General features: G+C 41.5%; 2 protein-coding genes across 3 annotated transcripts in view; both read left to right on the forward strand.

Moving 5' to 3' along the window:
• Positions 1-2,949, forward strand: part of spire2 (spire-type actin nucleation factor 2) — a 50,131-nt gene extending 47,182 nt beyond the window's left edge. For both annotated transcript variants that reach the window (XM_031285506.2, XM_031285505.2), the window contains one exon: positions 1,485-2,949. In XM_031285506.2, coding sequence (XP_031141366.1) covers positions 1,485-1,881 — 397 coding nt within the window. In that variant the 3' untranslated portion in view covers positions 1,882-2,949. The remainder of the gene's footprint in view (positions 1-1,484) is intronic.
• A 3,313-nt stretch (positions 2,950-6,262) lies between these two features.
• The window catches only part of sntb2 (syntrophin, beta 2), a 30,404-nt gene continuing 19,064 nt past the window's right edge, over positions 6,263-17,602 (forward strand). Inside the window, exon 1 of the mRNA XM_031285411.2 lies at positions 6,263-7,257. Within this exon, the coding sequence (XP_031141271.1) occupies positions 6,543-7,257 (715 nt within the window). The 5' untranslated portion in view covers positions 6,263-6,542. The remainder of the gene's footprint in view (positions 7,258-17,602) is intronic.

Below are 17,602 nucleotides of genomic sequence, written 5' to 3' on the forward strand. Positions count from 1 at the left end.
TAGTCGCGTAACAGAAAACTCAGATTGGACAGATAGTCTAGCTAGCTGTCTGGATTTACCCTGCAGAGATCTGAGGAGCAGTTAATCATAGTCCTCACAAATCCACCAGAGGTTAGAACGCCAACACAGAGGAAGAGGAAGGGGACGGGACATCCAGCCGAATTTCCGGCAGCAATGGAGCAACCCCGGAAGTGGAAGGTCGTGGATATAGAATATGAGATGCACTGTCTGACGTGAGGGGAGAGAGGCGAGGAAAGGAATCAGGGATGCACAATCTGCTACAGTCTGCCCCTCCGCCAAGCCGCTGATTGCTAACCTTCACCAACCTAAGCACAAACAGCCTCTGTGCTTACCTCAACCAATAGAGATTTCCTACTCAATCCCCTCCCCCCCATCCTTTTGTTATATAATCAGTGCAGTGCCTCTTCTGAGGCCTCTAAGCGGCCATTATGTAATTACCCAGCTGTCATTAATATCCTCACTCCTTGTGCCTGTGTGAAGACAGACAAGGAAATGGGAGTAAGAGATGGACGGAAAGAGGGATGAAGTGAGAGCGCTAGACACTGAGTTGGAGTGAGAGTCCTGTATGCAGGCATGGTGACACCTTTCATCAGCACCCAGCCGCACAGCTATCAGGACAGAAATAGTAGGATTTATAAGTGCAAATGTTAGCCTTATTTTAATCAGAAAAGATGACCTTAATCTTTTCGTTAGTGACTGTGCTGGTTCCATCTTTCTTTTCATTTGTTGCACAATTGATCATGTTGTGTGTTTATGTTAAATAAGCTTCGAAATGCAAACAAGAAAATAGTCTAGCTTTATTTTTTTCCAGCTGCTCAGCTGAGTTACTGTGAGAAATTACAGTTACAGTATGTGTTTATCTTTTTGACAGTCAATAATAATGTATTCACTTTTTAAAATGCTGCCACAAAAAAGATATTAACCTTCATGTTGTCCTCGGGTCAGATTTGACTCGTTTTAAGTTTTTTTATAGCAGAAGATATGGGACGTCGAAATAAGCGCAAGAAATGTAAAAAACAACAACAAACAAATGACAGAATGTCTGGAAAAGCAACAAACAATGAAAAAGAAGTCAAAAACTTCGGAAAAAGGACCTCAGAAAAATCACCAAAAACGTCAAAAAAACCACCCTAAACATTGAAGAAGTGACTAAATCTTTGGAAAAAGCGATATAAATGTTGAAAACGTTAAAAAAAACAAAACACAAATATGGTTGACGGTAACACAACACAAGCGTTAAATTATAAGTTTTACAATATACTCAGTGAACAAGAACACAGTGTGTGACTATTGGTTTCATACTAAGATTTAGGACATACTAAAAAAATGACACATACTGTTTTAGCTACTAAATAGTACGTTAGTGTGGAATATAGGACGCAGCCTATTACATTAACTGTGCTCCACCTTTGTATTGATATAAAGTGAGAAACCTTTTTCCAATCCTCGCTGTTCCTCTGCAGGTCCCTGCGCACCTTATCCCGCCGCTCAGTGGAGGAGGAGTTCCCCCACCTGTATGCCCATGGCTGCACGCTGCGTGACATCTGCGCCGAATGCACCAAATTCGTCGCCGACGTCATTTCTTCCAGCCGCCGGAGTCTGGACATCCTCAACAACACTCCCAAGAGGGAGGCCAAAGCTGCTGCTGCCCCTCAGAGACCACAGCTGCAACGCCAATCACACCTCGACACTTGCCCTGATCCACATTCTCCCCAACCTCACCCTCAGTGTCACCCTCCACCTCACCCACAGCTCCCTCCCCAGTCCCATCATCAGCAGCAACAGCAGCGGCTTCATGCGTCATCGGCGTCTCATTCGCTGCAGTTTCACACCAAGACTATCAACAATGCGAACCAATGAGTAGAATGACTTTTTATCCCTTTCTGCCCACACACACACACACACACACACACACACACACACACTCATAATGAGTTGTGCTCCTGCACTACACTGTGTACACACACAGAGAAAGTAGGGTTCTTTAAGGGTTCACGTGGTGTATGCACATCAGCAATAGCCATGAAATTGGTTCAAATAAATATTAATACATAATCCAGGGAGGGTCCTTCAAAGTTCTTTAAATATTGTTGGTGCTGGGTTGGAGCTTTAATTGCATTATTTAATTGTTATGCTGATATACAGTATAAACCTAAAGATTGTTTCCCCCTGGAGCTGTATAGAACCCTTCTAGCGACTCTAACCACCATCCCCTCACCATCCAATTCCTAACTACATTATCTTCCATATCTCACCATCTCACCCAGCAGATGTGCTCACACGCACAAACCCCCCCCCCCCCTATACTTTATAGGTTTGAGTAAGAAACAGTTCTGTCTGTATCTGCCTTATCTCCGCTCCCTGATGCTCACAGCTGCTGGGAGGCAAGCATCTGGGAGGCGAGGGCAGACGAGGGAAAGTACCGGTGGTTATGGGAGTAAACACAGAGAGAAGAAGGCGGAGGTGGTGTTGGGTGCTGGTAGTTTGAGGACAGAAGCTGCGCAGCAAAGAGTCAACATGTAACCCTAGCATTTTAGCTCTCTGTGGTTGCCTTGTTCTTGTCATGAATGTAACATAGGACACAGAAACCGAATTGTAAAATAAGCTTGTACACACAGCATAATGACATTTATTTTTAATCATCCAAAAAGGGATTTTTAACGAGTGGCTGCTGCATAACGAGGCTTCTTTCGCATTTTAGACGTGCTTATAAAGTCCCAGGTACAGCTGGATGACGTGTGACAGCGGCGACACTGTGAATGTATCGGTGGTGAAGCTGCAGACTGACGCAGCATGATGATGATGATGATGTGAAGCGAGCAGATGAAACTCCCGCCTCTCTCACTCCCCATGGACGCTTGCAATCTGCTCTGGTTTTGAAAACACTAAGTAAACCTCAACTGCAATAAAATCTAATGACAAACACGACCGAGTGCTCTGTCTGGGTTTTACTGTTCACTTGTGCATGATGTGTTCAGCCACATAACAGCCTCACTGGTCACAGAGCTGCACTTCATAAATAAATGGAATAAATGTTTCTTTCTTGGAAGAAAAATCCCATTGGTAAAGATTAAATATGCAAAAGTAATAGCCAATGAATCCACTCTTGTAGGGTGATTAAAAGAGCATTTTGTTACATACAAAACCATTTTTAATCAAAGGCCTGAACACAACTTTTAAATTACTTTAAATTAAATTACTTTTCATCTGAGGAACCTTATTCTTTTACCAGGATTTACCCTTACTGCACATAATGACTATTATGATGTGTTGTACAATGGGCAATGTGCAATTTTGTTGGCTAGTGGCAGTCTCTCCATGCAACATGAGCATGTCTATGCAGAGCGATGCAACAGTCTGTACTTTATGTCCGTATGTGTGTACTATGTTGTGTGGAATTCTTAAAAGAGCAGATATTGTTTGTCCAAGAAAAATGTCCTTTGGGACAATAGAAAAATGTCTTAACAACTACAATAGATAGAGGAACTAAGCAGGGAAGTTGTCTTGATTAGTTATTTGAACTAGATATTTATACAATACATATAGGTCCTTAATGTGAAGCAGATTATTTACATCCATCTATTTCCCTCTGTTCTTTAGTGTTGAACTTGGAAGTGAAAGTCAAATTCCCAACATCTTCATGATGCGCTTCCTGTCAGGCACATGCCTAGAAAATTTAGAAAACAGTCCACAAAGTGGGGCCCCTGCCATCCACAATCTCTCATACCCTTTTTCCATCAATATAGAGTTTTTAAATGTGGGAAAACTTGCTTAAAATAGGCGATAGACTCCTATCCCATTGCCAGTAGATATCATAACGAATGTGCCAGAAAACAGGGTCAGTAAAGAGCGGTGGTTACTTCTTTTTATTATCTTTTAACTTATTCAGTCTCTCTTTTAACCATTGTGTTGTCCTCCCGGGTCAAAACTGAAACTTTTGGATGTTTTTTTTCAATATAAAAACGTTTTTGTCACTTTAAAAAAAATATTTTTATCGCCTTGTTAGATGCTTTTTTCAAAGCTTTTTTTCTGATGTTTTCCAGGCTTTCCACACATGGCAGGAAGTAAAATAAGACATGACGCAGGAGAAACAGAGGCTGAATCTCATCATCCTTATTTGATAGCTCCTCGGTCCTCGGCTGGTTCTGTCCCTCCTCGGTGAAGGCCGTCTCAAAGCTCTTCTTTCTGCCCCGAGGAGCGAGCTTCGAGGAGGGATCACCGAGGAGCTATGAGCGAGGATACATGAGAGCAGCATTGTGGGTAGCCGTGCTATGGAACATACCCAAACTACAAAGTAAAACAGCCAACTCAAGCATGAGACATACACATGGATAGAACACGGGTAACACACAGCCATGAACAAACGGAAACATTAACATTAACACACAGGGAATGAATAGACAGCATAAAACAGGAAACAGTGGGAACAATACTACAAGGACTGATAACACAAAGACACAAAGCAGCAAAGCAGCAAGGAAACAGAATGAATTACTAAACTAAACAGAAAACCACAACCATGAGAGAAAAGAAAGTTCAGAGGTCTGTAACCAGGCTAATGGGATTAAGATTTATAACTCCTATTTTATTTCATTTTATGAGCCTGTCCAGTGAACACACATTAGGTTTTCCATTACTCAACTCCTCAAGTTGTTTGAACAAGACAAGGAAACCAGTAAAACCCAGTTGTCACGTATTAGGGTCAGCTAGCTCAAAATAATGCAGTGTAATATAATAGTAAAACAACAGTTAATCCTTCCAAATGTTCAGTTTTAGAGAGATGTTGATTCAGCTACAGTATATGGTCATTTTTGGAGGCTGCTGCCATTGAAAGTTCTTTTCATTGAAAATTAACCCTAATGTTGTCCTCAAGTCCAATTTGTCTAGGACTGTTCTTTCTGTGTTCTCTGGTTTTCCTTGTTCTATCCATGTGTATGTCTCATGCTTGAGTTTGCTTTTTTACTTTGTAGTTTGGGTATGTTCCATAGCACGGCTACCCGCAATGCTGCTCTCATGTATCCTCGCTCATAGCTCCTCGGTGATCCTCATCATGTGTGAGTGTATAGTAGGCAGCATTATCCATTAATAGAGCCAACACAGTGAGTGAACTTAAGTAGGTTTTGTCCCCAGTTAGTGGATCTATAATGCTATGCTATGTCTATGGACGCCCCGCCTCTATCATTATGAATAAATGATCTACACTTCTATTGGCTGTATCTGTCTGTCATCGGCTCTCAGTTCACTCTTCTTCACATCGACAAGCTGCTTGAAGATACAATGAATGAAATGAATGAAACCGGAAGTTAGGTGATTATACTTTCGAAATAAAAGCAGATAACATTTTAATGCTTTTTGTGTACTTCCTTATCCACCTGCAATTAAAAACCTTCAGAGAACCTTCAAAAGACATTCAGAGAACCTTAAGATAACATTCAGAGAATGTTCCCTGAAGGTTTTTAAAAATAACCTTCAGGAAACGTTCAGGGAACATTCTCTGAAGGTTTAAAAAAAATAATAAGGATGTCACATATACTTGCACAATTGATCTAGTCCAATATATTGTATTAAGCCTAATGTAGATTTTCTTGAATCTTTTATCATATTTTTTCCAGGTCATTAATTAAAATCGTCCTTATTTATTTCCTTTCCTCTTAGCCTGTGTTTTGTGTTGCTGTAACACATGATCATTAAGTTTTCTTTTTTGTCTTTGTGCGTTTTCTAACAACAAGAGATATAATGTGTTTTACATCGAGTGCAGGCCTGGCGCCAGGGTAAAATGACTAAAATATGGCATTTCTTGAAGCAGTTAATTTGTCCATTTTATATCTCTTTTTTTTAAATAATAAGTACAACTTGACAAAGTAACTATTTAAAAGTCAGTTTATCAGCTTTAGGCTCTTTCATTACAGATTTATGTTGTTGTGTTTGTACGTTTTATGGATGTGATGCTGAAACAAGGGGGCAGAAAATACAACTGAGGGGGCAAAGCCCCCTTTCGCCCCCTCTTGGCTCCCTGATGCGATCGCGTATAGCTAAAGAACCTCTGCTTCGTTTGAACGACCAGACAGCCGACTCATAATACAAGTGAAGAATTTCTGTTGGACCCAATGTTTACAGTTGTTTTAATTTTAGTCGTTTTTATTACTCCAAAATCTGACCCAAAACAAATAATCCTAACCCTTTATTTTGAAAGATCTGAACGGATATTCTGTTGTTTTGTTCTTGCTAACTTTCCAGTGGAAGTCGGACAGCTTTAGAGCTTGAACTCAACAACAAGCCCTCAGGCTGCTGGCCCGTCACAGCCAGTTGTTCTTTTCTTTTCCTCTCCCTCTTTTTTTGGGAGTCCTCTTCTGTTTTTTTCTCGCCCTCCCTCTGCCTGCAGTCCCAGTGTGAGTGGGTGTGTCGACGCGGGCCAGTGTAGCCTAGTCGCTGCTTGTGCGCACTCTGAAAAAGAGGAAAAAGTTGATGATGAGTTTAGTGTGAAAGCAGCGGCCCGCCTCGGAGCAGGCTACCGTCTAGGAATGGCAATTTGGACCAGAGCGGACAAAAACGGTCAACTGGACCTTCTGCTCCGAGACCGCTGGATCCGAGTGACCGCCGAACTCACCCGAGAAACGCTGACTTTAACGGCCGAAGCGGAGGGAACCGGACAGGGGGGCAATCACTGGGACTACAACAACTCTTCGGCGGCCCTGCGAAATGGCATGTCGAACGGAAACGACCCGGGAACGAGTCCGGGGAACCTTGGACGCGGTCATACCCCGGGTCAGGACCAGAACCATGGGGGTAGGGGGCGCAGCGGCAGCCCGGGGCGCGGGGTTGGCAGTCGGGGTCAGTACGACGGTCTAAACAGCCCCGGGAAGTACCCGAATAACGGCACAAACTCTGACTTCGGAAGCCCCGGATCTAGCTACGGGAGTCCCGGGTCCAGCTTCGGGTCGAGACAAGGCGACATTCCCGTCAGTTTGGGTTTGGACGGCCCCTCGGAAGCTGTGCGTAAAGTCCGAGTTGTCAAACAGGAGTCTGGCGGGCTGGGGATCAGTATCAAGGGGGGCCGCGAGAACCGGATGCCCATCCTCATCTCCAAGATCTTCCCGGGGCTCGCCGCCGACCAGAGCCGGGCTCTTCGGGTGGGCGACGCGATCATGTCGGTGAATGGGAACGACCTCCGGGAGGCAACACACGACCTGGCGGTGCAGGCGCTTAAGAAGGCGGGGAAAGAAGTAACGCTGGAGGGTAAGTTGGCCAACGCGAGAGCGAGGACTTGCAAAGGCCAAGATTAGACCCTTTTGGTCTGGCGACACACCTCTGTGCATTTCTCCTTTTTCATATTTCCAGTTATTGGCATAGGCGTCACTTGGATTTGATACTTTTTTGTATATAGGCATACATAAGCACATATCCGTGTGAGTCCAACCTGAACTTGCAATATATTATCTAAAACATTAAATATTTTAAAGAAAGAGCATGGAGCACTAGTTGCTTTGTCCCTAGAACTGTAAGTGGAAAAGTACATTAAATACAAGAGTAGCTGTATTCAAAGTGAATGATGCTCCTGTTATACTAACAAGATATTGCATTCATCAGCACCACACATTTGGTCCCTTTGTATAAGTAGTATAAGAGTACTAGGATGCACACTGCCATCACTCAAGCTTGGTGAACTTTCTAGATACTCCACACATGTTCACCACACAAATAAGCATTCCTATAACACGTTATATGATGTAACAACAGACATGCTGCCATTAATCAACAGGCAGTAGTGAATCTTTGACAAGGAGGAGGAGGAGCAGAGCTTGAATAATCTCATCAGAACAGAAAGCCTTTGATTTAGTGTAAACAGAAAAGTAACCACAGTTGTATGATCACAGTCCGAGTTTGATACATTGTACTGTGTATATTTGAATGGCTGTGGGTTGCTAAAGATAAGAGGTCACTGTGAACGGCAGCAGATTCTCTGTCTGACTACACTGATACTGTCCAGGTCAGAGAAAGAGGAAAACATGTAAATGATCTGTGGGGAAAATCACCATGAGAGAGTATAAAGCAGAAGTGTACAACAGTGGAATACACTGAACAATGGAAAGGATGTGAAAACATCAATGTAAAATATTGTATGTGCAAAGTTAGAGCAATATATTCATAAAATGTGTTATTGCTGTATTTAGAGCATGACATGCAGGCCTACATATGAGACAGTTTATCAACATGTTGTTAATTTTGGCCAGTATCAGATTTAAGAAGTAATATCTGTAAGTAAGTCCAGTAAAAGTTTTACTGCTGATATGGGGCAGACTAGAATTAGCATGTTTTGTGATCTTCTTTGTAGTTTTTTCGTCTTGTTTTCATAGTTTGTTGTCCAATACAACTGAAAAAAAACAGAATCAAATGAAACCACTTTGGCCTTTGATTGATCTTGTTTAAAAAACAACATTAATCAATCAATCAATATTATTATTATTATTGTTACAGCATTAAGTCATATGACAATATGACAATATGAAAGTGAAAGCAACTAGCAGGTAAAAAAAGTCAAACATCTAGCAGTGAAAGGGCCAGATTATAGCCACAAAAAGACAGAAAAAGCAACAAAAATGCTGAAAATAAGCTACAAAAATACAACAAATTTGATATGCAGTAAGACAGTCAAAGATATTTCACTTTTTCAAAATAAAAGCATGTCAATAAACTCTACATGTCTGGCCCTTCTTATTTTCCAGTGTGGCTCTTAGTGAAAGCCCTGCTTTAGATGAAGGTAGCATGCCGTATGTAGAGAAATGCGTTAGTTAAGATAGTGGTTCCCAAACTTTGTCACGTCAAGGACTGCTAAACTGACACAAATTAGACCACGGACCCCCATTTGATAAGATTTTCTCCCATCGGATAGGATTTTTTCTTTTTGATGTATTATTACACAAAGTGTATGAAACCCATGACCATAATAGTCATAGATTCTCCCATTGTGTTACTTATAGATGGAATTATAGTGAAACTAAATAATTCCCATTTTTGCTGGGAACCCCCTCAAGGACCCTTGGGGGTCCCTGGACCCCATTTTGAAAACCACTGAGTTAGGAGATACGTACTGGCTTGAGTTAAGATCCTAAACTGCGCTGATATATAGAACTGTTCAACCTTTAGAAAAGTGGAAAAAGAGCAAATTGGGGGGGGGGGGTTTGGAAACTTCAGGCCAGGAACAGCTAAATGCAGTGTTTAATGGTTCGGAATGAACGCAGGATGAATACTGACGAGCAGGAATTGTAGGAACCAATCAATGTGTGACACATTTACCACTCAAGTCAAAAAGGAGGCCTGTTTTGTGCCTCCCAAAATAAACTAAGGTAAAATGTCCTAGAGTATTTAGGCCATCCACTGTGCTGATTAAATAAAAACCAGAGGCTCTGTATAAAAACCAGGGGTTTCCCTACCATTATGAGGCTTAGGTGCCGTTTTGGGCAGCACAGTAGCTGATGAATGTACTTTTAAAATCAATGTAAGCATCAAAACTGACTAAATGACTTTTCTCAGATCTAATGATTGTAGTTTGTCCCCAGTGGACTTCTTAACCAACATTTTAGACATGGATTGGTAATAATTATGCTCCAAAATGATTGCTTTTTTTTGGATTAATGGATAGAAGATACTGTATTCATCCCGGTTCAGCTCACACATAAACACACATTTCCATACACAACACAACAGTTCCCTATAATAAATACAATGCAAATGCATTTGGTATTTTGGAGGCCTCCTTAATCCCCCACCAAATACTTGCACTAGGGCTGCATGATATGAGGATAATATCTAATATCTAATAACTTGACTGATACTGCAATTGCGATATGATTCACAATATTGGAGGGAATGATAGCTTTTATATCATTCTAATTTTAATTGAAAAATATAAAAATTGTAAAAATTAAAATGATTATAGTGTGATTGTTGCGAGGATCTGTACCAAACAAGGATTTGTGGGCTGGGACGTCTCTGCAGCACCACAATACTTAATTTAGAATAGTTTGACATATTTTGCCTTTGACAAATATTGCGTGAATATTGCACTACTCCTTATTGCGATAAAGTTGCGATTAATTTTGCAGCCCTAACTTGCAGCAAGGTTTTCAACAAACCTAGGGAAAACACTGAAAAATGGTATCAACATCATCATTCAGCCAGAAATGATCCAAAAATGGTGTTGTTAGAGTTGGTTACAGCTTTTTCAGCCTGTTGATGGAGATCTCCAGATAGGCCAACAACACATGCAAATCTTGTGCAGAATGTAACACACAGTAGAAGTGTATCCATGTAACTGCTGGTGGAATTCGGCCTTTTTGCAACTGACATCTGTATAAAAACCCAGTTGCAGCAACCTTCAGGCTGCCTCCTGCCACACAGCCACAGTCCAGACGTGGGCCTCTGTTTGGAAGAATGTGTCAGCTGCCTGTCACTGTTTGTCAGTTCGACAGGAGGTGAGCTGTGTTTGTGGACCGGCTCTTCCTCCCAGTCGTCCTCCGTCTCTTCTCGGCTCCCACAGCTCTGAGAAAAAAAACAGCAGTCAGACAGAACGAGGCTTGAGTTTCCAGACCGCTGTGCCGTGCACACAATACATAAACCCCCAGATATTCTCACAATTAGCTCAGGTGCCCGACATTCCTGACCTCCGCTTGCATGTGCGTATTTAGGGCAAAGGTCAACACTGGCGGCTTCAGCTTGGATGATTCGTGCTGCTCCACACTTGCAACACACTTTCAGGGATTGTTATTGAGAAACATTTGAGGAGGTGATGGTTGCAACGGGGTAGAGTATTTATTTTTTTATTATTTTTACTTCTCACCAGACCATTTAATTAATAAGCATGTTGCCTGAATAGGTTGTCAATCTAATTTTGGGCATAAATATATAAACACAGCTATAAATATTCAGCATAAGCTATTAAATATGCCAGTTGCCTGAGATCATTTCTTTTTTATACTGCAAATCAATCATGTCTTGTTTTCTCAGTTACTAATTAAGCTACATGGCACAAAGGTACATTCTAGAAAGTTGTCTTTTAAGTTTGAGTTGTTTTTATCCAAGATAGATCATCTTGTCAAGCGCCATTTGCACTCAATTATTAAACTTGTTTTAAGATTTCCAGGCCATACTAACTGGTTGTCACACTAAAATGACTTTTGGTTTAACAATGAATCACATGACTATGTGTAATGTGAAAGATGTCGCCCAGAATTAATACCAACAGAGCTTTTCAGTGCATTTCACCTCAATATTTTGGTTTTCTGGCCCACAAACTCAAATCCAACTTGTTTCCAATAGCAGGCAGCTGTTTTGAGTGAAAAAGCAATTATATTTTTTATGTCTTAACTCCTAAATTGAGCTGAACTAAAATATTATAATGTTCTTTCAAGAACCTTCATCTTGATTTGATCTTTTATCTTGATTTGTTTATCTTGAAGTTTCTTTACATTGAACTGCTTTTAAGGTCACATAGTCTCACGTTGCCAGACCTTCCTCCACAGCGCTGCTGAGGAGGGTCTGTCTAGTCCACACAGCATTCTAGTATAGGAGTAAAACGTGCTCTGGTTTATTGACATTTCTTTAAGCCAATCACAATTATCTTGGGCGGGGCTAAGCTCCAGACGAAGCCACCGTGCCTCTGCTAAATAGTCTCAGGAAGGAACTTGTTTTGGTGGAACATGTGTACATTCAAAAGTAGTTTTAGTCGTGCAACAGAAAACTCAGATTGGACAGATAGTCTAGCTAGCTGTCTGGATTTACCCTGCAGAGATCTGAGGAGCAGTTAACCATAGTCCTCACAAATCCACCTAGCCTGGTTGACACCAGACCCACTCTCAGTTGTAACTGAGAGTGGGTCTGGGGAAGCTTCATTCACAGCTGTTTTCCAAAGGGGCGTCACCAACGGACGCCGCTCAAATGCCTCTGGGCACAATTGGATAGTCCTTCAACCAATCAGACCAATGATCTGGGTGATGTAGCAGCGACAGCGGCATCAACGGGTTGCTACCCTTCGGTGGCCGTCATGTTGAATGTAAACAAAAAGCTGCTTGCCGTCGCTGCGCTATCATCATCATGTAAAGCCCGTCTCAACAGTTGTGATTGGTGCCTCGATTTGGAAAAATTGGAAATGGGCTTGAATGGGCTCTTGGCCAGACGGACTTGCAGAGCAAATCTCAAATTTGCCGGAAGTTCGTCAGGGTTTTCCCAGGCTAAAATCCACCGGAGGTTAGAACGCCAACACAAAGAAAGAGGAAGGAAACAGACATCCGTCCGAAAAGACTGAAATCCGGCGGGAATTTCCGTCGGCAACGGAGCAATCTTAGAAGTGGAACGTCGTGGACATAGACTAAAGGTCGCATAGTGTTTTGTAGCGGCCCACTTTTATTTCAAGAAATTCAAGTTTGTTATATGCTTATATGTTGTGCTAATTTCTCTAGCTCACACAATATTTTGTATTTTTTTGCTTTTGTCCACCTTGGCTTAACAAGTAAAACGGCAAAGGGAACAAGTGGGATCTTCTCTCCTGCTGTTGTTTTAGCCTGCAGAAATCTCCATATTTAGTCTATTACTCAGACTAATTTCCTCAAACAAACAGTTATAACATGACCTGTATGAACTTGTTTAAACGTTTTCTAGAATCAAGTATCATTGATTCAAGTGCAGTGATCTGCCTCCTTGTTTTGTTTTTAAGGTACTGATACTGACTAATGCTAGAAAACTGGCCACACTGGGAACGAATGGTCTCATTTTGACTTATTCTTCATCAAAGAAAACCACTTGTTTTTATTAATTTGTAGGTACGTATAGCTGTCATCTTAATGCCCCCTGTAAGATTTAAGGTTTGTTGCTGTGTGAGGGTAGTTTCACACTCCAACGTAGAGCTATTAAATTAAACGGCAACTGTTTTCATCATCGATTAATTGGTTGAAGTCCGTTTTTATGAAACAAAAAAATCCTCCCAGCTTCTTAAATGTGAATATTTTCTAGTTTCTTGACTTTTCTATGACTTTAAACTGAATTTCGTTGACTTGTGGACAAAAGAACAGGGATGGACCGATACTGTTTATTTTAGAAACTTTCAACATAATACCCAGGAACAGATAAAGTCCAACTCAGTGGGGAGTGAAACTGAAGCAGAGGGACACACACAGAGCTGTAGCCGAGCCAAAGTACAACACTTTTTAATTCATTAACTTTATCAGTTATCAGGCAAATAAAATGCTGATACAGATCATCTGCAAACTGACAAAGAACAGTCCGATGATCGTCCAGGGCTGATCATCGGTCTGTCTCTACAAAAGAAGACATTTGAGGACGTCATCTTGGGCTTTGGAAAACACTTTTTCACTTGTATTCTGACATTTTACAGACCAAACAACTAACCGACTGATTAATCGACAATGAAAATAATCACTAGGTAGTTGCTACTCCCAGGCCATACGAATAAATGAATGAATGAGGTCTTCTTAAACAGACTTTTTCTGCCCCATGAACACTTGACATACATATATCCCAGACATGACACGCCGCTGGTTAATCCCCCTCCCCTCGCCAGCTGACTGACAGACACAGTATCCCATATGTCCAAATGATTGGTTGTAGCTTGCTACAGCTGCTGCCCCTCGCGTCTCATTGGGTCTCAGCCTGCTGGTGAGTGGAAGGAGACGCAGGATGAGCCCTTTGTTTGAGTAATTGGAGGAATAAAAACGGCACATAGCAGACACAGAGGCTATTGATGAAACGGGGACAGCCCTGACGAGGAACTGAGCTTTTCTTTTGTTCCGGGGCCAAAGCTAGCCGACCGTCCGTTCACTGTCACCCGGTGTCCTCATGGGGCGAGATCTGCCACGGAGCATGAGTCTGCACAGCCTGAAATAGGCCACGTCAGTTTGTCAGCTCTGTCTCCGTATGAACTCCAGATCTGCAGATGTCTCTGGTATCCAGCTGTCAAGAGAATCTTAAATGAGCTTCTGGAATGTGACAGAAACTGACATTTGAATTAGATGCACTTGCTTTAGTTTGGCTGGTACCGAAACTATTAGCTTTTTAAATATTAATACAAAATACATTCGTATAATTAAAAAAAAGAGAGACTGTTATAAAACAAGTTGTTCTTGCTCTAGGAAGTCAGCTAATGGTAGCCATTTAAATGCCCCCATGAAATTTGTTTTGTCAAATTAACTTCATTGAAATGTGCCAGATTTAAATGACTTTCTTAGATTGTATGGTACTAAAAATGCTCAAAGTGACCACTTCTTAAATAAAGAGTAATTCCAATGAAAACTATTCACAGTGAGGTCAAAGAATTATCCTGAGAAACAAGATCATTGTTTCTGTAAAAGAAGAAACAATGCTGTTGACTTCTTCAGATGGCTTTTTTTATTGCTTTAATTAACCTCATTTATATTGTACAGAGCCCCTAAAGGGACACTTTTTTTTTCTGGTGTGCATGAGAAACTTTCTGATATCTGTGGATGGCTACCTTAGTGGGCCCCGGACCCCCTGTTGAAGATCTCTTATGTAGATAGTGTTTTGGCTAATTAAGAAACAAGACAAGACACCTTTCACTACCTCAATGAGTGACACAGTATGAGTCATTGTTATAGGGATATTAGTGACAACACCCTCTTGTGATATGAAAATGTATAATTTAACTGTGTTTTTGTAAGAATATATATTGAATCAAAATAACTGTAAATTGCAGACAATTTTCACCCATAAATTCTAAAAAGAGAGAAGAAATAGTTAAATTGATTCAACCTGCGCTGCCCTCTCCATTGTTAAAGTTTCTTCTGTTACATTACTCCCCTTTGAACAGCCTCTATGCTGTTATTGGCCTGTTGACTTTGTGTTTACAGTCTGTTAGCCTGTAGTCCCAGCATTCTGCCAGGTAGGAAGATGAGTCTTTGTGTTTGTGTAATTGACTTCCATGACTTTCCTGGCTTATAAAACTTCACCACAGCAAAAAAAAAGCATCCAGCGTTTCCTCCCTGTGGGGACCTACTGTGGATAAACCAGCATCAATCTGTGTCCTCACTGCCAACACAATGGCTAGACATTTGTAATCTTTAACAGTCACTACAGTAGAGAATGATGAATGTGATTATTTTTGTCCATAATCTGCTTTATCCTTTGTAGAAAGTTGGCACACATATTCAAATACACTTCTGTGCCGTACACTGCATACACTGGCCTTTAGCAAACTGACTTATGTAATTCCATAAATGTTATAGTGTGGTGTTGCAGATAAACATTGTTCATGTGTTTACACTTCAACAGCATTCAGGTTAGAGGACAACAAAGAGGAGGGGGCAGGTGTGACTCTGTGTTTGAGGGATCAAGAGAGTACTTTCTCCTGTTATGATCTGTGTGTGAGACAGAGTTAGGGCATAATAGTGTGTTTGTCCATTATAGTATGTGATTATACTGCTATGCAGTAGGGGTGGGAAAAAAAATCGATTCATGTATGTACCGTGATTTTTTTTTCCTAAAAACTACTACATGACGAACCTGCGATGGACATGTTCATAATGTGCCAGTGTGAATGTATCTGCACATGTGTATACGAGAGGAGGGACCCCATGAGGATATCAATCCCACACACGCACGCACACACACACACACTGTTCTCATTAGGTTTCTGGCACAAACAGACTTCGAGGGAGGGGGGAGGAAGAGAGGGAGAAAGAAAGAGGGAGCTGACAAGATTAAGAAGGAAAAGACCGAGGTTGGACTTTATGAGAGGTAAGGGAACAGAGGAAAGAGAGGGATGAAGAACGGGAGAAAGAGGAGGACAGCAAGAGGGAGGTGAGAGACAGAGGACTGTAGATAGAGAAGGAGGGATGGAAGAGAAGGAAGGAGGGAGGAGAGTAAGAGAGGAATGAGAGAGAAGCGAGTGAGTAAAGAGTAGCAGGCCAAACCACAGGGGAATTTCTGGGCAGTTTTTGGGGAAAAATACAGAGGCTGGGGTCTGACTGCCTCACTTGCTGCTCTGTAAGCTATTATTTCGGCCATACCATAAGATGATTACTTGTGTGTGTGTGTGTGTGTGTGTGTCTGGAGAAAGAAGAGTGGAAGGTGGTTTGAAGGCGGGCAGTTTTATGGGTAGCTTTTTCACCACAACTAACGCCACAACCAAATATGTGTCGAGTCAGACTCCTCTGCCTTTTGCACTCCTCCTCTTCTACATGTTATCCTTTTTTCTTCTGTCCAGCCTCCTCCCTGTTTTCCTCTTTTTTTCCCTCTGTTGCTGCAGGCAGAGCGGTACGAAGGGAGGCAGATGAGCTGACCTCATGGGATGTTGGTTGTCATCTCTGGGGAATCTCCCTTACACACATTAATACAGATGCATACACAGAAGTAACACACACACACACACACACACGCACACAAATGAGCCGGTAGTCCTTTGTGTACAGGCCTAATTCGGAGCAGAAGTGGAACTGAGTGAAAGGCCTGACCGAACTAATGAGTTCATTTCACAGCACCAAATGAGAGAGACAGAGACAAACAGACATGTGAGGCAAACATAGACTGTAAAAATGCAAGCACAATGCACTAAATCTGTCTATAATGATGGAATCTGAGACGGACTGTGAAGAAGAAGAGGAGTTATTATTTCTGGCAGGACAAACTGGGGAAATATGTAACATGGAAAAGCCCCAAACTGCTGGTATTTCATATATTCCCATAATTGTTTTCGAGGGCTGGACAGGATGGCCAAAAAAGTTAAATCTTGAGGTCACAATGTGGCAGGTAGAAACAGCACAATGGATACACCTGTAGTGCTGGTAGTAGTGCTGTTAAAAGAGGCAACATCCCATGACCATGGGGTAAATCTGTGGCTACATCAAAGAATGCAACCGCTCACAGCCCTTTCATTTAGACTAAACAAAAATTGAAAAGGAGCAGATGTACACTGGTCCACTCTGCCAACACATTACACAACAGAGCATTCATAAGGCTCACAGCAAAGTTGTCTGAACCAAGATAAAAGAAAAATAGGAAAGATACAACAAGAAACTAATTATTACACATTTAAATCATAGAACCAAAAAAATGGATATTAGGATTTGCCATAATATTTCACAGGATTTCAGGTTAATACTCCATTGTCATCCATTCTTGAGACTTTGCTCAAGATGCCTTTTTACTTTCAGAAGTGCATAGAGATTTAAGCTTGGAGTTGTCCAATATATTGGCCATTTGGTTATGTCTTACAGAATACAAAACATCTACTTGTCAGATAACTATCTTAAATGTAGTGCTACCAGCATGACTGCATTTTATTGTTTATAAAAAAATAATTCCTCTGGCTACAATGCATCAGGTTGATGCCAACCTCTATCAGGGAGCAGGCTTGTCTGCTTGTAATCAACCAATCAGACACAAGAAAAGCAGGCAGGTGACCTGTCCCCAGCCAAAAATAGCTCCAAAGCAATGTCAGACAATACAATGATGCAATGCACAATCCTCACTAGGTGTTGTTTTTGCCTCACCTTTATTTATCAGGGTGAAGTACAACAGATTCTTCAAATCCGGTGACAAGATCAATATTTAGGAA

This window comes from Sander lucioperca, chromosome 7 (genome assembly GCF_008315115.2).
Source record: "Sander lucioperca isolate FBNREF2018 chromosome 7, SLUC_FBN_1.2, whole genome shotgun sequence".
Lineage (NCBI taxonomy): Eukaryota > Metazoa > Chordata > Actinopteri > Perciformes > Percidae > Sander > Sander lucioperca.